The 20,348-nt window shown below is 43.0% G+C and overlaps 8 protein-coding genes and 1 non-coding gene across 9 annotated transcripts; 8 read left to right on the top strand and 1 right to left on the bottom strand.

Moving 5' to 3' along the window:
• Positions 1-310: 310 nt before the first annotated feature.
• ATC70_013041 (uncharacterized protein) lies at positions 311-1,339 on the top strand (the record flags this gene model as incomplete). The annotated part of the gene is made up of 1 exon (XM_064832208.1): positions 311-1,339. The coding sequence occupies one exon, from the start codon at positions 311-313 to the stop codon at positions 1,337-1,339; it is 1,029 nt and encodes a 342-aa protein (XP_064687763.1).
• Positions 1,340-2,960: 1,621 nt separating this feature from the next.
• On the top strand, positions 2,961-3,800 carry ATC70_013040 (uncharacterized protein; the record flags this gene model as incomplete). The annotated part of the gene is made up of 2 exons (XM_064832207.1): positions 2,961-3,246; positions 3,355-3,800. The coding sequence occupies 2 exons, from the start codon at positions 2,961-2,963 to the stop codon at positions 3,798-3,800; spliced, it is 732 nt and encodes a 243-aa protein (XP_064687762.1).
• A 1,885-nt stretch (positions 3,801-5,685) lies between these two features.
• Positions 5,686-5,758, bottom strand: ATC70_013039. The gene has a single exon. It is a non-coding gene; the product is annotated as a tRNA-Ala (tRNA).
• A 245-nt stretch (positions 5,759-6,003) lies between these two features.
• Positions 6,004-6,918, top strand: ECM42 (glutamate N-acetyltransferase; the record flags this gene model as incomplete). The annotated part of the gene is made up of 1 exon (XM_064832206.1): positions 6,004-6,918. The coding sequence occupies one exon, from the start codon at positions 6,004-6,006 to the stop codon at positions 6,916-6,918; it is 915 nt and encodes a 304-aa protein (XP_064687761.1).
• A 75-nt stretch (positions 6,919-6,993) lies between these two features.
• POL3 (DNA-directed DNA polymerase delta) lies at positions 6,994-10,262 on the top strand (the record flags this gene model as incomplete). The annotated part of the gene is made up of 2 exons (XM_064832205.1): positions 6,994-7,002; positions 7,047-10,262. 2 exons carry the CDS (start codon positions 6,994-6,996, stop codon positions 10,260-10,262), a joined length of 3,225 nt encoding a protein of 1,074 aa, XP_064687760.1.
• Positions 10,263-10,801: 539 nt separating this feature from the next.
• On the top strand, positions 10,802-11,974 carry ATC70_013036 (uncharacterized protein; the record flags this gene model as incomplete). The annotated part of the gene is made up of 1 exon (XM_064832204.1): positions 10,802-11,974. The coding sequence occupies one exon, from the start codon at positions 10,802-10,804 to the stop codon at positions 11,972-11,974; it is 1,173 nt and encodes a 390-aa protein (XP_064687759.1).
• Positions 11,975-12,764: 790 nt separating this feature from the next.
• On the top strand, positions 12,765-13,703 carry ATC70_013035 (uncharacterized protein; the record flags this gene model as incomplete). The annotated part of the gene is made up of 1 exon (XM_064832203.1): positions 12,765-13,703. One exon carries the CDS (start codon positions 12,765-12,767, stop codon positions 13,701-13,703), a length of 939 nt encoding a protein of 312 aa, XP_064687758.1.
• A 75-nt stretch (positions 13,704-13,778) lies between these two features.
• On the top strand, positions 13,779-17,047 carry ATC70_013034 (uncharacterized protein; the record flags this gene model as incomplete). Its single annotated transcript, XM_064832202.1, has 2 exons — positions 13,779-13,787; positions 13,832-17,047. 2 exons carry the CDS (start codon positions 13,779-13,781, stop codon positions 17,045-17,047), a joined length of 3,225 nt encoding a protein of 1,074 aa, XP_064687757.1.
• Positions 17,048-17,574: 527 nt separating this feature from the next.
• ATC70_013033 (uncharacterized protein) lies at positions 17,575-18,744 on the top strand (the record flags this gene model as incomplete). Its single annotated transcript, XM_064832201.1, has 1 exon — positions 17,575-18,744. One exon carries the CDS (start codon positions 17,575-17,577, stop codon positions 18,742-18,744), a length of 1,170 nt encoding a protein of 389 aa, XP_064687756.1.
• Positions 18,745-20,348: the final 1,604 nt, after the last annotated feature.

The following is a 20,348-nucleotide window of genomic DNA, read 5'->3' as shown; positions in this document are numbered from 1 at the left end:
TTACCACCGGACGGGAAGTTATCCAATAATAATGAATTTAGTATTTTCTAAAAGCTAAAACTGTTTTCTTTATATCTTTTAATTTTTATAAGCACATAGCTGTAGAATCACAAGCAGTGATTGGCCAAAGTCATAAGGTACATTGGGACAGTATTGTGAGATCTTTTGAAAAATCACAAATTCAGTGATAACTCAAACCCACAATTTGGAATAACCTCAAGAGCCTCGTGTAAGAAAGCCTCATGTAGCGCAAGTAGTCTCCATTATCTTCCTCGGAGTTCTAAATATCAGGTACGTCGATTATCAAGCCATGAAAGCCAATGCTCCCTCCAAGGTTAATTCTGCAATCACAATGCTTCGAAGCAATGTTTCGATTCGGGAAATTGCTGAAAAATTGTCTTTGGGTAAGTCTACTATTGGGCGAATCAGAATGGAGAATTGTCCAGGCGTGAAAACCTCGAAAGGTGGTCGTCTTAGGGTATTGTCTGAAGCCGACAAACGCTATTGTGTTCGAAAGGTAACCAAGGAACGGGTTTCAAGCGCCGTCAAGGTCACAAAAATGTTGAAGAATTTCCAGATGAAGGTTCACCCGGAGACCGTTCGTAGAGCACTCCGCACTGCGGGCTTGGGGGCTATCGAGAAGGAAAAGAAGCCTTTGCTTAGTGACGCTAATGTCAAGAAGAGACTTGCGTGGTGTAAACAGCACAAGGACTGGACTGTTGACGACTGGAAACGTGTTATTTGGACAGACGAGACCAAAATTAATCGTTTCAACTCAGATGGGCGACAGTGGGCCTGGATTCGATCTGGTGAACAGCTTCAAAACCACCATGTCAAGCTCACGGTAAAACACGGTGGTGGCAGTATCATGTTTTGGAGTGCCATTACATATGCTGGTGTTGGCTGGATGTGCAAAATAAACGGTAATATGGATAAGGCACTCTACAAGGAAACCCTTCAAGACGAATTGGAGCAGACTATTGCCTTTTCCGTTGAGAAATTGGGCTTCAGCCGTGAACAAGTGATATTTCAGCAAGACAATGATCCCAAACACACCTCAAATTTGGTCAAGGAGTACCTTCAGAAACAGCCATACCAGGTCATGGAGTGGCCCCCACAATCTCCAGACTTGAATCCTATCGAAAACATGTGGGCTTTGTTGAAAAGGCGTCTCAATGAGTATGAAACCGCAACCAAGGGTATGAATGAATTATATGAGCGAGTAACTGAGATTTGGTATGACCAAATGAAGCCGGAGGAGTGCCAAAAGGTTAGAGAAAGTATGCCTCGACGTATTGCGGCGGTTCTCAAAGTAAAAGGGAAATGGACAAAGTATTAAAGTCTTATAAAATAATAAAACTTGATTTTTCCAAATATCTCACAATACTGTCTCAATATACCTTATGACTTTGGCCAATCACTGCTTGTGATTCTACAGCTATATGCTTATAAAAATTAAAAGATATAAAGAAAACAGTTTTAGCTTTTAGAAAATACTAAATTCATTATTATTGGATAACTTCTCGTCCGGTGGTAAGGTCTGAAAGTAAAAACTGCTAAACATTGGGACAGTTTTGTGGGTCACGGTAGATGAACAAAATGAAGTGCCTGATCCTACATGTCAAAAACATTTACTGCTCTGCCTTGTCGGGGAGGTACGTATAATGCAATATAATCTATCCACCCATTGCTAGCTACGCCATACCCACCCTACCCCTACCTACGCCCCGTACCCCCAGGGTTTATCTATTATCCGGATCCACCCTTCTTATTCTACACCGAATTCAGGGCAGCGATTTTGTTGGCCCAGTAGATTTCGAACACTGACTCTAATTTACTGTTCCTATTTGGAACTCCGCTCTTGCCAAAATGACAACGGTGCAAGCTAGATTTGCGTAGGTAGCATAGTTGTTAAGAGAAGTGAAATTTTAGAAAACAGTTAATTATGAATAGATGCTGTTAGTAAAAATTTTTGAATTACTGTATAAATGTGGAATGTATGTGCATTAAAAATTGTAGAGGGCACTTTTTTTTGACTTAGATATGTTTGATGTGGGGTTATGGAAGGGGATATAAATGAATAATGACGGAAAATGTTCCAGATGACCGATTTTCAAAGGATCATGCCTCTGAATTTTACTACGTGAAGTAGAGATTCAAGCTTAGTATCTTCAGTTGCTTTGATGTGATATACAGTATTTTATCTGTTTAATGTTGAAGGATAAAATGGATGATTTTATGTAGTAAGTGACAAGTATTGCGGAATACATCCACTATGATCTGCATTCCGACAGTTCATCCAGTTACTAGATTTAGATATAAACTGTATGTACGCTGAGTTAGATGTACGATATCGATTTATACTACTGTAGGGGGAAAAACTGTCCCGTTCGTTCAAATAATCTTGAGTTTTACCCAGTATATTGCCAAAACTCAGAAAACAAAGCTACCCCATACTGCGTTCGATAGAACAGCCTATAGGAATTACAGCAACATAAAAATCTTATGGCTGGACTATATTTTAATCCCAGTATAACCAGCTAAAGTGAGACGTGGCAAAAATGTTAGGTGGGTAATTCTAGATGATATAAAATGGTTGATATTTTTACTTCCAATAGACGTATTGAAGAAATCTAAAAAACTACCCGCGGTATGCTCAGGATATCTAATATCCCAGGAGCACTCTAAAAGTATAAAAGAAGCTAGTTTTTTCATATTTTTTTCTTTACTTCTTTGCTTTCTTATTTTTTTTCAAAACTTTCATTTTGCCTGCTCGTTTAACACAAGATTTGCGCAACGTTCTCCAATCTTTGCTCCAACGTGGTCTTTCGCTCTCAAAGATAAAAAATTTGTATCCAGGAGTGGGCAACTCTACTCTTACAAGGCTCAGAAAACTATATTATTGCCCTGACCCAGCTAGACCTCTTGGCGGAAGACCGAAAAAACTTGGTGCTAAAACTATGTCCCTAGTGTCAAGAGGACTTCGATCAGGTGCTTTAGATAATCCCCGAGCAGCACAAGAAATTTTAAGATCGATGGGCCATGATATGTCAATTAATGGCATCCACAAGTCATTGAGACGAAATGGACTTAAATCTCGTAGAAAAGTAAAGACCAATTCTGTTAGCAAGACAAACAAGCGGCTTCGACTGGCGTGGGCTAAAAAGCATAGGCATCTTACTATTGCTGATTGGAGTCGTTGGGTGTTTTCGGATGAAACAAGAATAAACCTTTGGGGCTCAGATGGTAATTCTTTTTACTGGACGAATGGTGGCCGAATCATGCAGTCGTATTAAGTCAAGTCTCAGTTGCAGGGAAATGACGGTGGGGTCATGTTCTGGAGTTGCATAACAGCGGAGAGTCCTGGTTATGGTACTACCATTATTGAAGGCTCAATAAACTCGGACTTGTATGTCGATATTTTGAAGACATCATTGGTCGACACTCTTGAGCACTTTGGGAAGGCACCGTCTGATGTGCGATTCCAACAAGGCAGGGCAACACCGCATACCTCAGGCACTACTAAGCAATGGTTCACCGACAATGGGTTCAACCAAGACGAAATTATGGATTGGCCACCCCAAAGTCCCAATCTTAATCCCATTGAACATGTCTGGCATCTCCTAAAGCTTCGTCTTAATAAGTATCCCAATAGGCCCTCTACAAAAGAAGAATTAGAGCGGCGTATTAACATTCAGTGGTACAAAATAACAGAAAAAGAGTGCCAGAAATATATTGATAGTATGCCTGCCCGAATCAAGGCTGTCATCAAGAGCAAAGGTGGTTCAACTCACTATTAATGATTTTATAATAAAATGTACCTTTTTCTATATTTATTTTTTAACCAATAAAATCATTGGATTTTAGTTTTTGAAAACGTTATAATTATGTATAGATAGCACTGCTTTCTCTCATTCAAACGATATATATTTCGACTTTGTTTACAAGGAAATGACCAAAAACTTGTGCAAAAAGACAAAATTTTAAACGAACGGGACAGTTTTTCCCCCTACAGTATAAGAAGATATGGACTTCAGATACGCTAGTACTATAAGATTCATACTATATAAGATATAGGCTATAGATGGCATCACGGACATGGATGGCGCTATAGACTTATACTTGTCTTCCGACATTGACTACGGATGTTTACCATATCTGGATAGGCACCAAGATTAATGCAATATGAGCTTGTTGCTTCAGATGTGCACTTCATGATCCACGCTATAAGATACATGCTTATATCCGTGATACTAGCTACAGATACTTTATGTACTACAGACTTGTACTATATATTAGACATGCTATAGACATGCATACGATATGCTATAGACATGCCATATATCCAGATACATGCTAAAGATGTATGCTTAGCGATATACACTCAGATATGTACTATTAATATAGACTAAGTAGACTGTACCTATCGGATACATGCTACTAGATCGATATTAATTATCCTTATAGAAAGAATAGATTAGAATACTTCGGATGAGAGTCTAATTATTCATCCAGGCAAAGCTAAATCATGTTTAGTTTGCTGGAGTTGTCTTTTAGCATGATTAGATATTAGTTGATCTGAGTTGACTTATTTGTCAATCTAATTAATAAAACTTTTATCCATTGTTATAGTATATAAGAAGGATCATCTACCGGCTGGCCAGTAGAGAGACTTCAGTTTACTTTACACATGTCAGTTTGATAATAAAACATACCTTTATCAAGTTGACTCCATTGTTTTTTATTTTTTTTTCCGTGAATTTCAGTCTATAAAGCCTCAAATTCCACAAGTATTGTTACAAAGTGGTTTCTTGTAGCGTGAGTAGTAAGAGTGAAACAGAGAAAATATATAGATAAATTGCCAAAGCGGATTCGTCTATAGAAATATAGAAAGAGATGTGTAAATAAAGTGATAAAAGTAGATAAAGTACAATGAATCGAGGTGTTAATGTATACAAAGGAATCAAGGGATGTTATAATTGATAAGTTCAGTGAAATAACAAAGACAATGAGCTATAGGGCTATATAGATATGGATTTAAGTAGGAATAATATAATATTTTATTGTTTAATATCATCTGTATATTTATATTAAATTGATTCTATGAATTATTATGTGTCCTGAATTCTGTTTCTGTTTTATATAAATTTGTAATGAAGGGCTGATCCTTCTATAATTGATTTTGATACACTTAGTAATCCTAAAAGCTTGAACGATTTTTATAGCCGGAAAGCTCTATTTGCTGTTGAAAGATGGTGAATGTTGATATTGATAATGTTACTGGAGGATGAACGGTTGGATAATGTGGATTTACTTCCCATTTGTGTGTTTTCATTAGAAATAAGAGATGTTTAAGAGTTTGAATTGACATCTGTCAAAATAATACGGGACTGAGTGGTAACTGATTTGTCATTGTTGAGATAGGGTTCAGAGTATATTCGAATATAGGAAGCATTTAAGAATTCAATGTCAAATTGTAGTAACAGAAGTAGGATCCAATATAGTAAGCAGTGAAGCGTAGCTTATTCTTTTTGTAGGCAATTTACAGCAAAAAGAGAGATTCAGTTACAAAACCAAAGTCGATTTGTAACAGCAGGTGTCGTGTGTCAGGTACACACGACAGATGCGAGAACTGCATAACGTCTCACGAATTAATATAAATTTTTTCAAAAAAATGAAAAAATGTGGAGAAGCTGGGCGTCGATCCCAGTGCCTCTCGCATGCTAAGCGAGCGCTCTACCATTTGAGCTACATCCCCATCTCTTTCCGTTTTTCATCACTTTTTGCCACCTTACCCCGGTAAAAAGTATTTCCTCACTATAAAAGCGGTTTATCTCGACAACAAACACTCCAACTAGCCTTCAGTTGTACCAGTTTACTTGCATTTAGTCAACGTACATTGTGTTATAACTTCCAGTTTGTTGGACATCTTTTTCATATTTTATTGAATCTCCAAAGTTTGATAGAATATTTTCAGCCATGCTCAACAATAATTAGCAATCTATGGATTTGAATCAGCTCATCCAAACTGTTCAACAACAACAGCAACAACTGGTCTCTCTCACCGAGCGAGTACAGCAACATGACAATCTCCTTGCTCGCCTGGACCTTTTGGAAAAGGAAAATGGAGAATTGAAAAATCAGTTACAGGCCAAGGACCTTGCAATTGAAAAATTACAGGGCCAACTCTCATCCCGCCGCACCAATCAAGGTGCTCAATCCAGCTCTCAGGTAACACCAACCCAAGAGCTTGTTACTATTCACCAACCCGATGCTACTCAAGGTAGCTACGCATCTGCTGCCCGTAAAGGTGCCCAACATCGTGACCCTGCCCGTACTACCAAGCGACGTCTTGCTGCAGGTCGTATGTTCCAAACCGCCACCACCAAAGGTCAACAAGGATACCAGTATGTGTATCTAGGCCGCTCTGGTAAAATCCTGCGCTCTGAGGTTCGTTACCAACTTCGCCGAGCTGGTATTGATACTGGCCGTGTGTTAGACATCTGTTTCCCTGCCACTGGCGTCATTGGCATCTTGCTCCACATCCAATATGTAGAGGAGTTTCTCGCCTGTATGCGCAAATGTGAAGCTGATCACATTGAAAACTTTCAACCCTTGGATCCCAACAACATTGCTGATCCCAAATATGCTGATCTTGCCATTGAAGAGCGTGAGCAATTGATCTATGAATTCACCAACACCCGTGCTCTGCAAACCCTCTCTTTCCTTCGTCCACTCAACGTTAGTGGCGTTGGCAAATACTTTGTCTCTGCTGGCTGGATCTCTCAAGAAGAGCTAGATATAGCCGTCTCTGAAGCTATCGGTCGTCTTGCCGAGAAGGAGCCCAAAAAGGCTAAATTCTTGTTCAAGCGTCAAAAGGAAGATCATGACAGCAATGGCTCTGCTATGGAACTCTAATGAGTAACATAGCTACTAGTCATACTCCCAATAACAACCCAGTCCACTCCTTTCAAGTCTCTCTCTCCCTTTGGAATGCCAATGGTCTACGTCAATCAACGGTACATGATGTTCTCCATCATGTTCAGAACACTCATGTACTGCTTGTCACTGAAACCTGGCTAACCTCTGGTTCTTTCCCTACTAACTGGTCTCAATTCCACCTCTATGGCTCTAAAGTACCTGGTGCATTTAACCGTGGTTCTGGTGGCATTACTGCCTTTGTCTCTCCTTCCTGTCCTTTCTCTGTCTCTCAACTTCCGTCTTACAATGCACACACTTTGTCCCTTAAGGTTGGCACCCTTACAGTTCATTGTGTGTATCTGCCTCCACCCTTATCTTCGGATAAGGTGCTCTCGCTTCTTCGCTCGTTACCCGTAACCAGTGATACCATCCTTTGTGGTGATTTCAATGCTCGCTTTGGATCTCTACTGGGTGATACTAATGCTAATCCTCGTGGTACCTCACTACTTCCATGGCTGGAGGAGTCCTCTTTTTCCATTCTCAATGAGTCTTTAGCATTTGGTACACCCACATTCACAACTTTTCGACGTCAACAAGAGGTTCATAGCATCATTGATCTGTTTCTTACAAACATTGGCGAGGCTGCTCTGTTACATCCTCAACTGGTGGTTGAATCTGATCTGTCTCTTGGCTCTGATCATCGGCTGATGGTACTTACTTTCGAGTATGTGCCCCCTCCTGATGATACTCTTGGTTCTGGTAGCTCTGGTGGTTTGGCCCCTAGACGGCAATGGAAGCTCTCGAAATTGAGGAAAAAGCGGCCTTTGGGCTTGCTTCGTGAATCCTTTCGATCTTCTGTTGCTCCTTTGGTTGGTTCTCTCTCTGGTTTGGTGTCTGCTCCTCCTGGTGTTTGTCCAGATATTGATGCACTCAACGATTCTTTGAATCAATGTTTGTATGAATCTCTGGATAGCTCAATTGGTGTGAAATCTGGTCGTCCTGGCCACTGGAAAAAGTACTGGACACAGGAAATTGAGGATGCTGCTCGTGAAAGAGATACTATGTATAGTAGATGGAGGTGGGCAAGTCGTTTTGCCAAAGTCGAAACATGGAATCTCTATCAAGCTGCTCACAGGCGTTTTCGTTCTCTTGTACAAGCTGCTAAGCGTCGATCGTGGAATCAGTTTTGCTCTGATTTAGAAAAGGACTTTTCGAAAGCCACTGCTGCAATCAAGCGCATTAAAAGAAACAAGGAATGCTCTGCAACGTACAGTCATCCAGACGGTCCAACTGCCTCTGTCAACACAATGGCGTCCCATCTTGCCTCAGTCTATGATGGCTCTTTGTTGAATAATGCGTCTCGCCCTACTGCTCCCCAAGTGAACAACTCTGATTTGCCTTACGCTGTGCCTACTGATCTGTCTCTGTTTGATGCTGATATACTTGTCGCTCTCATTAAGCGTTTGCCAAATGGGAAAGCTCCTGGCCCTGATCATCTGAAAGCTGAAATGTTGAAGGCTCTAGCATCTGACATTGCACCCGTATTGTCTCTGCTCTTTACACTCTGCTCTCAGTGGTCGTATACACCAACTTTATGGCGACATGCTCAAGTCTTTCCCATTTACAAGAAAGGTGATGTATCTGATCCAGCTAATTTTCGTCCAATTTCGCTTACTTCGGTGATGCGTAAATTGTTCGAATTCTCTCTGATGCCTGCTCTTGATGAACATTCGCCTGCACTTGATGTTGCTCAAGGTGGTTTTCGCCCGCAGCGTAGTCCTCTGGATCAAGCCCTCTGTTTACATGACTTGATGCACGACTACTTCCTCACTCATCACCACTATCCTGTTGTAGCCTTTCTGGACATCAAATCTGCATACGATACAGTGGATCGCAACGTTATTTGGGATGCTCTTGCTCATTCTTCACTACCTCGTCCAATCCTTAGTTTATTGATCAATATGTTCGATGATGTACTAGTCTCTGTACTGATTGCAAACCACAACTCTGACCCTTTTTCGCCTGCTACTGGTGTACTCCAAGGTTCAGTGCTCAGTCCGCACTTGTACTCTCTGTACATCAACTCTCTGCCTGCTGTTCTTCGTGCTGCTGTCAACCGTGGTACTATGGTATCTCCACCCGGAATGCATCCTGTTCATATCAATAGTTTACTCTTTGCTGATGATGTGGCCATATTTGGCTCTCGTACTGATGTGCAAACCATGTTGGATGTCGCTTCAGATCACTCGTTCTCTCTTGGCTACAGATGGAAACCATCAAAATGTGCTGTACTTTGTGCTCCTACTGCCTCTACTCGTCATCCATTGTCTCTATACGGTGAACCTCTTCCTGTGGTAGAGGAATTCACGTATCTTGGTATGCCGTTTAGATATAAAGGTCTGTACGCCCCTGGGATTCTCAATCTGCGTGCTTCTGGTGCTATCAAGACAATGGCATTGTTGAATTCGGTTGGTGTCAATCGAAATGGGTTTTCTCTGTTGCTTTGTGCTCGTTTGTATAAAAGCTTTATTCGACCCAAGCTGGAATACGGCTTAGCTATATCGCATCTCTCTTTCCGTGACTTCAAGGCTCTTGATGCTCTGCAAAATCGATTGGTTGGTATGTTTGTTGGTAGTACATGGTACAATGTTGCCAAACATTTGACCTGTATTCCCAGCATGAAGCATCGATATAATGTCCTGGCAACACGTTATGCTCTTCGTGCTGATACTCTCCCTGATGATTGCTTGTTGGTTCTGCTTCGTCGTGGATTACTGTACACTCGTCTAGACAGATTTATTTGTCAAAACCCGTTGTATCTGACACTACCTGATCCGCCGCCATTCACCACTGCTGGTCTTACTGAAGTCTTTGATTCGTATTGGCAAGATCAAGTAGATCATCAACTTGCTGCTGCTGCTGTTTCTGGTACCCAGACCCTCCTCCGTGCTTGTCGTCGTTCTGTATCTCGTCCAGATCCCATTTTGTACCTACCAATTGGTCGATCTGCTCGAAGTCGCCTTGTTCGCTGGCGTCTTGGACGTTTCACAAACATGCGTGAAGAGTGTCCGTGCGTGATGGGTGATTTTATATCTCGAAATCACTTTCTGACATGCCGTGCTCTGGATCGAACACTTCTCGATGCTCTGCCTGTGGCTCCTCCTGGTATTCATCGTATAGACTATGCCCTTAATTGCTTACCTGTGAAAGCCTCTGATGGTCCTCCATCTTATTGGTCTGCTTTGCTTGCTCTGCTTCATGCCATTGATTGTTTAGTGCATCCGCTGGCTGTCATCCCTGCTGATCTTGATTCAGGGTTGTTATGGTTCTCTGCTAGATAGTCTCTTCATTGATGAACGTTTGTTGCTTTGTTTTCTCGGTGCGATGCCACGGTGGTAAGTAATTATCAAAGTTCCCATCCGTTGGTCATTCCTCCAGATCAAATCAACAATACCAGTATTCATGCCGTTCCTTTGCCACTACCACACTTTCCTTTTTCCCTTTTTCTTAGTTAGTGTCCCCTTAAGGGTTTTTTGTACCTGCTACTCTTTTGTTTCTAGAATTCTAGGCTAATGCTCCCATCGAGTGCCCATTGAATTCATGTATATAATAAAAATCAACGTTAAACTGAGCTACATCCCCACCTTTCTTTCCGCTAACCAATTTTTTTAATACATTGAAGCCCAGTAATATTGAAAAAATTGACCCAACTCTACAATTCCATACAATACATAGCAAGAACATCATTCCAGACGACACCAAAGTAAACCAGGCATTAAGCTGTGCGTCCTCTCTTTCTCCAGGTCAAAAACGGCCAAGTTCCTCAAGATCTCCACCTTTTTTCGCTGTAGATTTCACTCAACAGTTGAAAACAAAGAAAATGACATTCACTCCAACCTCTCATCAGCACCATCATCCACAAACATCAGTTGATATCATCAACATTTCTACTGATTTTGGACCAACAACTCCTCCATCTGCCTCTCCAGCGAGTGAACAGCAACTTTCAACCTTTATGATTGAGGTTCGAAATCGCTTAGCTCGTCTGGAAACCGCCCATGTCGAAATTGAGCGGTTAAAAACAGCCCTGGCAGAGTCTGAAGCTGCTCGTCACGCTCTCGAAGCCCAACTTGCAGCTGCTACTGGTACTACAACTAGCCTGGCTCCCAAACCATCATCATCCCACCCACCTCCTGCCACTACTACCACCACAACAGCACCAACATCAACTACATGCACCAATGCTACCTCTGCCACCTCTTCGTCTCCAGGAAATCAACCATCTTTTGCTGCCGTCGTTGCATCTAATACAGGTGCAAAGCGTAAGAAGAAGCCTGCTGCTCGTCCTCCTCCTCCATCTGCCACCAAGGCATCCGCTACTCTTGCTCGTCTTTTTGCTCCTCAAAGTGATATACCATCTGGTTATCAATTTGTGTACTATGCTACTCCTGTCCGCCGTCGTCTTTCTGAGCTGCGTCGCCTTGTTCAAGGCGTAGGATTGAATAACTCTCGTGTGCTGGATATTCAATATCCTGTACAGAATGTGATTTCTTTCCTTGTTCACAACGACTATGTTCTCACCCTCACCAAAGCCATGCATCTCCATGGTCGTGGCTCTTCTCCGTTGATTGACTTTGATCCATGTGATCCAGTCAATCTCAAAGATCCCAAATTTGCTTCTCTCTCTCGTGATCTGCGTGTCCAAAAGGCCATTGAGGTCGAAAACCTTCGCTGCCTTCGTTCGCTGTCTTTTGTCCGTCGCTCTGTCCGTGTTTCTGTTGCTCGTTCTTTTCTTTTGTATGATCGCATCAACCAAGCCCAATTTGATGCCATTTTGAAAGAAGAAATGCTTGCTCGTTCCTCCTCCTCTGCTGCTGCTAAACCACCATCCCGATCCTCTGATCAAGAGCGTTTAGCCAAGAAACAACGTTTGAGTTATCTTGGCTACCTCTTGCATCATGATGCTGAAACTGCCTCTCTTTTGGCTTATGCTGTCTCCCCCACTCTCTCTGCTACCAAGGATCTTGAAATGTCAGAGCCTTCTGATAACTGATTGACACCTTGCTGTTGAAATCGTTTTGCTCTCTCATTCCCACTCTCGTTGTTTCTGTTTCTGCTGCCTTTATGGTAGTGTCTGTATTTACTTTGTCCTCCTTCTCTGCTTCTTTCTCGTTTGGTCTTTGTCTCTCTGCTCATTTTGCTATATGCAAATGCCTCGTTTTCTCCTTTTTTTCTTGCTTTTTTTGTGCCACTGAGGTCTGTGGGTTTATTTTGTCTGTGCTGCTGTCTGAACATCGAGGTATCCTCAATTGCATGTCTCATACACCATAGCTTCTTATTCTCTACCCTTTTATCTCACTTGTTTTACTCCTTTTTCCTGCCTGTACTTCTTTTTTACCAGTTTAATTTTTAGTTTAGGACCTTTTTTCCCTTTTCTGGACACTTGCATGTTGTTCCTGCATGGAGATCAAACTATCAATTTAAGCTTTTTTGCTGTACGTCGCTTCTCAGGACTTGCAACTAATGATCCAAAGATCGCATGCATATAAGTCTATATTTTTTACTTTGCTAATTCATTGTAATCAATAAACAACCATAAATTTTCGCCTGAGCTACATCCCCATCTCTTTCCGTTTTTCATCACTTTTTGCCACCTTCCCCCGGTAAAAAGTATTTCCTCACTATAAAAGCGGTTTATCTCGACAACAAACACTCCAACTAGCCTTCAGTTGTACCAGTTTACTTGCATTTAGTCAACGTACATTGTGTTATAACTTCCAGTTTGTTGGACATCTTTTTCATATTTTATTGAATCTCCAAAGTTTGATAGAATATTTTCAGCCATGCTCAACAATAATCAGCAATCTATGGATTTGAATCAGCTCATCCAAACTGTTCAAGAACAACAGCAACAGCTGATCTCTCTTACCGAGCGAGTACAGCAACATGACAATCTCCTTGCCCGCCTGGACCTTTTGGAAAAGGAAAATGGAGAATTAAAAAATCAGTTACAGGCCAAGGACCTTGCAATCGAAAAATTACAGGGCCAACTCTCATCCCGCCGCACCAATCAAGGTGCTCCAGCCAGCTCTCAGGTAACACCACCCCAAGAGCTTGTTACTACTCACCAACCCGATGCTACTCAAGGTAGCTACGCATCTGCTGCCCGTAAAGGTGCTCAACATCGTGACCCTGCCCGTACTACCAAGCGACGTCTTGCTGCAGGTCGCATGTTCCAAACCACCACCACCAAAGGTCAACAAGGATACCAGTATGTGTATCTAGGCCGCTCTGGTAAAATCCTGCGCTCTGAGGTTCGTTACCAACTTCGCCGAGCTGGTATTGATACTGGCCGTGTGTTAGACATCTGTTTCCCTGCCACTGGCGTCATTGGCATCTTGCTCCACATCCAATATGTTGAGGAATTTTTTGCCTGTATGCGCAAATGTGAAGCTGATCACATTGAAAACTTTCAACCTTTGGATCCCAACAACATTGCTGATCCCAAATATGCTGATCTTGCCATTGAAGAGCGTGAGCAATTGATCTATGAATTCACCAACACCCGTGCTCTGCAAACTCTCTCTTTCCTTCGTCCACTCAACGTTAGTGGCGTTGGCAAATACTTTGTCTCTGCTGGCTGGATCTCTCAAGAAGAGCTAGATATAGCCGTCTCTGAAGCTATCGGTCGTCTTGCCGAGAAGGAGCCCAAAAAGGCTAAATTCTTGTTCAAGCGTCAAAAGGAAGATCATGACAGCAATGGCTCTGCTATGGAACTCTAATGAGTAACATAGCTACTAGTCATACTCCCAATAACAACCCAGTCCACTCCTTTCAAGTCTCTCTCTCCCTTTGGAATGCCAATGGTCTACGTCAATCAACGGTACATGATGTTCTCCATCATGTTCAGAACACTCATGTACTGCTTGTCACTGAAACCTGGCTAACCTCTGGTTCTTTCCCTACTAACTGGTCTCAATTCCACCTCTATGGCTCTAAAGTACCTGGTGCATTTAACCGTGGTTCTGGTGGCATTACTGCCTTTGTCTCTCCTTCCTGTCCTTTCTCTGTCTCTCAACTTCCGTCTTACAATGCACACACTTTGTCCCTTAAGGTTGGTACCCTTACGGTTCATTGTGTGTATCTGCCTCCACCCTTATCTTCGGATAAGGTGCTCTCGCTTCTTCGCTCGTTACCCGTAACCAGTGATACCATCCTTTGTGGTGATTTCAATGCTCGCTTTGGATCTCTACTGGGTGATACTAATGCTAATCCTCGTGGTACCTCACTACTTCCATGGCTGGAGGAGTCCTCTTTTTCCATTCTCAATGAGTCTTTAGCATTTGGTACACCCACATTCACAACTTTTCGACGTCAACAAGAGGTTCATAGCATCATTGATCTGTTTCTTACAAACATTGGCGAGGCTGCTCTGTTACATCCTCAACTGGTGGTTGAATCTGATCTGTCTCTTGGCTCTGATCATCGGCTGATGGTACTTACTTTCGAGTATGTGCCCCCTCCCGATGATACTCTTGGTTCTGGTAACTCTGGTGGTTTAGCCCCTAGACGGCAATGGAAGCTCTCGAAATTGAGGAAAAAGCGGCTTTTGGGCTTGCTTCGTGAATCCTTTCGATCTTCTGTTGCTCCTTTGGTTGGTTCTCTCTCTGGTTTGGTGTCTGCTCCCCCTGGTGTTTGTCCAGATATTGATGCACTCAACGATTCTTTGAATCAATGTTTGTATGAATCTCTGGATAGCTCAATTGGTGTGAAATCTGGTCGTCCTGGCCACTGGAAAAAGTACTGGACACAGGAAATTGAGGATGCTGCTCGTGAAAGAGATACTATGTATAGTAGATGGAGGTGGGCAAGTCGTTTTGCCAAAGTCGAAACATGGAATCTCTATCAAGCTGCTCACAGGCGTTTTCGTTCTCTTGTACAAGCTGCTAAGCGTCGATCGTGGAATCAGTTTTGCTCTGATTTAGAAAAGGACTTTTCGAAAGCCACTGCTGCAATCAAGCGCATTAAAAGAAACAAGGAATGCTCTGCAACGTACAGTCATCCAGACGGTCCAACTGCCTCTGTCAACACAATGGCGTCTCATCTTGCCTCTGTCTATGATGGCTCCCTGTTGAATCATGCGTCTCGCCTTGCTGCTCCGTCCAATTTCCCTGACTTGCCTTATGATGTGTCCACCGCTGATTTGGGTCTATTTGATGCTGATACACTTGTCTCCCTCATTAAGCGTTTGCCAAATGGAAAAGCTCCTGGTCCTGATCATTTGAAAGCTGAAATGCTGAAGGCTCTAGCATCTGACATTGCACCCGTATTGTCTCTGCTCTTTACACTCTGCTCTCAGTGGTCGTATACACCAGCTCTATGGCGACATGCTCAAGTCTTTCCCATTTACAAGAAAGGTGATGTATCTGATCCTGCAAACTTTCGTCCAATTTCGCTTACTTCGGTGATGCGTAAATTGTTCGAATTCTCTCTGATGCCTGCTCTTGATGAACATTCGCCTGCACTTGATGTTGCTCAAGGTGGTTTTCGCCCACAGCGTAGTCCTCTGGATCAAGCCCTCTGTTTACATGACTTGATGCACGACTACTTCCTCACCCACCATCACTATCCTGTGGTTGCTTTCCTGGACATCAAATCAGCGTATGATACCGTGGATCGTCGTGTGATTTGGGATGCTCTCTCTCGTTCTTCTCTGCCTCGTTCAGTTCTCAGTTTGCTCATCCACATGTTCGATGATGTACTCGTGTCTGTGTTGATTGCAAATCACACCTCTGTTCCCTTTTCGCCTGCTACTGGCGTATTACAGGGTTCAGTGCTCAGCCCTCACTTGTACTCTCTGTACATCAACTCTCTGCCTGCTGTTCTTCGTTCTGCTGTCAGTCGCGGTACTATGGTATCACCACCTGGGATGCCTAGTGTTTGCGTGAATAGCCTGCTCTTTGCTGATGATGTGGCCATATTTGGCTCTCGTACTGATGTGCAAACCATGTTGGATGTCGCTTCAGATCACTCGTTCTCTCTTGGCTACAGATGGAAACCATCAAAATGTGCTGTACTTTGTGCTCCAACAGCCTCTACTCGTCATCCATTGTCCCTATACGGTGAACCTCTTCCTGTGGTAGAGGAATTCACGTATCTTGGTATGCCGTTTAGATATAAAGGTCTGTATGCCCCTGGGATTCTCAATCTGCGTGCTTCTGGTGCTATCAAGACAATGGCATTGTTGAATTCGGTTGGTGTCAATCGAAATGGTTTTTCTCTGTTGCTTTGTGCTCGTTTGTATAAAAGCTTTATTCGACCCAAGCTGGAATACGGCTTAGCTATATCGCATCTCTCTTTCCGTGACTTCAAGGCTCTTGATGCTCTGCAAAATCGATTGGTTGGTATGTTTGTTGGTAGTACATGGTACAATGTTGCCAAACATTTGACCTGTATTCCCAGCATGAAGCATCGATATAACGTTCTGATAACACGTTATGCTCTTCGTGCTGATACTCTTCCTGATGATTGCTTGTTGGTTCTGCTTCGTCGTGGCTTACTGTACACTCGTCTAGACAGATTTATTTGTCAAAACCCGTTGTATCTGACACTATCTGATCCGCCGCCATTCACCACTGCTGGTCTTACTGAAATCTTCGATTCGTATTGGCAAGATCAAGTGGATCGTCAACTTGCTACCGCTGCTGCTACTGGTGCTCAGACTCTCCTTCGTGCTTGTCGTCCGTCTGTCTCTCGTCCAGATCCCATTCTGTATCTGCCTATTGGTCGATCTGCTCGTAGTCGTCTTGTGCGGTGGCGTCTTGGACGTTTCACCAATATGCGTGAAGAATGTCCGTGCACTACCGGTGAGTTTATCTCCCGAGATCACTTTCTGACATGTCGCGCTCTGGATCGTACCTTTTTTGATGCTTTGCCACCTGCTCCACCTGGTATCCATCGCATTGATCATGCTCTGAACTGTCTTCCAGACAAAGCTTCAGCTGGTCCACCGTACTTTTGGTCTGCTTTGCTCCTTTTGTTGCATGCCATTGATTGCCTTGTGCATCCTCTGGCTGTGATCCCACCAGATCCAGATCCTGGATCGCTCTGGTTTTCTGCTCATTGATGAACGTTTGTTGTTTTTGCTTTCTCGGTGCGATGCCACGGTGGTAAGTAATTATCAAAGTTCCCATCCGTTGGTCATTCCTCCAGATCAAATCAACAATACCAGTATTCATGCCGTTCCTTTGCCACTACCACACTTTCCTTTTTCCCTTTTTCTTAGTTAGTGTCCCCTTAAGGGTTTTTTGTACCTGCTACTCTTTTGTTTCTAGAATTCTAGGCTAATGCTCCCATCGAGTGCCCATTGAATTCATGTATATAATAAAAATCAACGTTAAACTGAGCTACATCCCCACCTTTCTTTCCGCTAACCAATTTTTTAATACATTGAAGCCCAGTAATATTGAAAAAATTGATCCAACTCTACAAATCCATACAATACATAGCAAGAACACCATTCCAGACGACACCAAAGTAAACCAGGCATTAAGCTCTGCGTCCTCTCTCTCTCCAGGTCAAAAACGGCCAAGTTCCTCAAGATCTCCACCTTTTTTCGCTGTAGATTTCACTCAACAGATGAAAACAAAGAAAATGACACTCTCTCAAACCTCTCAGCACCACCATCCACAAACATCAGTTGATATCATCAACATTTCTACTGATTTTGGACCAACAACTCCTCCATCTGCCTCTCCAGCGAGTGAACAGCAACTTTCAACCTTTATGATTGAGGTTCGAAATCGCTTAGCTCGTCTGGAAACCGCCCATGTCGAAATTGAGCGGTTAAAAACAGCCCTGGCAGAGTCTGAAGCTGCTCGTCACGCTCTCGAAGCCCAACTTGCAGCTGCTACTGGTACTACAACTAGCCTGGCTCCCAAGCCATCATCATCCCACCCACCTCCTGCCACTACTACCACCACAATAGCATCAGCATCAACTACATGCACCAATGCTACCTCTGCCACCTCTTTGTCTCCAGGAAATCAACCATCTTTTGCTGCCGTCGTTGCATCTAATACAGGTGCAAAGCGTAAGAAGAAGCCTGCTGCTCGTCCTCCTCCTCCATCTGCCACCAAGGCATCCGCTACTCTTGCTCGTCTTTTTGCTCCTCAAAGTGATATACCATCTGGTTATCAATTTGTGTACTATGCTACTCCTGTCCGCCGTCGTCTTTCTGAGCTGCGTCGCCTTGTTCAAGGCGTAGGATTGAATAACTCTCGTGTGCTGGATATTCAATATCCTGTACAGAATGTGATTTCTTTCCTTGTTCATAATGACTATGTACTCACCCTCACCAAAGCCATGCATCTACATGGTCGTGGCTGCTCTCCGTTGATTGACTTTGATCCATGTGATCCAGTCAATCTCAAAGATCCCAAATTTGCTTCTCTCTCTCCTGATCTGCGTGTCCAAAAGGCCATTGAGGTCGAAAACCTTCGCTGCCTTCGTTCGCTGTCTTTTGTCCGTCGCTCTGTCCGTGTTTCTGTTGCTCGTTCTTTTCTTTTGTATGATCGCATCAACCAAGCCCAATTTGATGCCATTTTGAAAGAAGAAATGCCTGCTCGTTCCTCCTCCTCTGCTGCTGCTAAACCACCATCCCGATCCTCTGATCAAGAGCGTTTAGCCAAGAAACAACGTTTGAGTTATTTTGGCTACCTCTTGCATCATGATGCTGAAACTGCCTCTCTCTTGGCTTATGCTGTCTCCCCAACTCTCTCTGCTACCAAGGATCTTGAAATGTCAGAGCCTTCTGATAACTGATTGACACCTTGTTGTTGAAATCGTTTTGCTCTCTCATTCCCACTCTCATTGTTTCTATTTCTGCTGCCTTTGTGGTAGTGTCCGTATTCACTTTGTCCTCCTTCTCTGCTTCTTTCTCGTTTGGTCTTTGTCTCTCTACTCATTTTGCTATATGCAAATGCCTCGTTTTCTCCTTTTTTTTCTTGCTTTTTTGTGCCACTGAGGTCTGTGGGTTTATTTTGTCTGTGCTGCTGTCTGAACATCGAGGTATCCTCAATTGCATGTCTCATACACCATAGCTTCTTATTCTCTACCCTTTTATCTCACTTGTTTTACTCCTTTTTCCTGCCTGTACTTCTTTTTTACCAGTTTAATTTTTAGTTTAGGACCTTTTTTCCCTTTTCTGGACACTTGCATGTTGTTCCTGCATGGAGATCAAACTATCAATTTAAGCTTTTTTGCTGTACGTCGCTTCTCAAGACTTGCAACTAATGATCCAAAGATCGCATGCATATAAGTCTATATTTTTTACATTGCTAATTCATTGTAATCAATAAACAACCATAAATTTTCGCCTGAGCTACATCCCCCACCTTTCTTTCCGCTAACCAATGTTTTTAATACATTGAAAGCCCAGTAATATTGAAAAAATTGACCCAACTCTACAATCCATACAATACATAGCAAGAACGTCATTCCAGACGACAACCAAAGTAAACCAGGCATTAAGCTCTGCGTCCTCTCTTCTCTAGTCAAAAACGGCAAGTTCCTCAAGATCTCCACCTTTTTTTCGCTGTAGATTTCACTCAACAGTTGAAAAACAAAGAAAATGACACTCACTCCAACCTCTCATCAGCACCACCATCCACAAACATCAGTTGATATCATCAACATTTCTACTGATTTTGGACCAACAACTCTCCACTCTGCCTCTCCACGAGTGAACAGCATTTCAACCTTTATGATTGAGGTTCGAATCGCTTAGCTCGTCTGGAAACCGCCCATGTCGAAATTGAGCGGTTAAAAACAGCCCTGGCAGAGTCTGAAGCTGCTCGTCACATCTCGAAGCCAAACTTGCAGCTGCTACTGGTACTCACAACTAGCCTGGCTCCCAACCATCATCATCCCACCACCTCCTGCCAACTACTACCACCAACAAACAGCATCAAGCATCAACTAATGCAACAATGCTACCTCTGCCACCATTTTGTCTCCAGGAAATCAACCATCTTTTGCTGCCGTCGTTGCATCTAATACAGATGCAAAGCGTAAGAAGAAGCCTGCTGCTCGTCCTCCTCCGTCTGCACCAAGGCATCCGCTACTCTTGTCCGTCTTTTTGCTCTCAAAGTGATATACCATCTGTTATCAATTTGTGTACTATGCTACTCCTGTCCGCCGTCGTCTTTCTGAGCTGCGTCGCTTGTACAAGGCGTAGGATTGAATAACTCTCGTGTGCTGGATATTCAATATCCTGTACAGAATGTGATTTCTTTCCTTGTTCATAATGACTAATGTAATCACCCTCACCAAAGCCATGCATCTCCATGGTCGTGGCTGTTCTGCCGTTGAATTGACTTTGATCCATGTGATCCAGTCAATCTCAAAGACCCAAATTTGCTTCTCTC

Source organism: Mucor velutinosus (genome assembly GCF_035048745.1).
Source record: "Mucor velutinosus strain NIH1002 chromosome Unknown tig00001572, whole genome shotgun sequence".
In the NCBI taxonomy this organism is placed as follows: Eukaryota; Fungi; Mucoromycota; class Mucoromycetes; order Mucorales; family Mucoraceae; genus Mucor; species Mucor velutinosus.
Note: the sequence above shows the minus strand (reverse complement) of the source record. Positions and strands in the feature narration are given on the sequence as shown.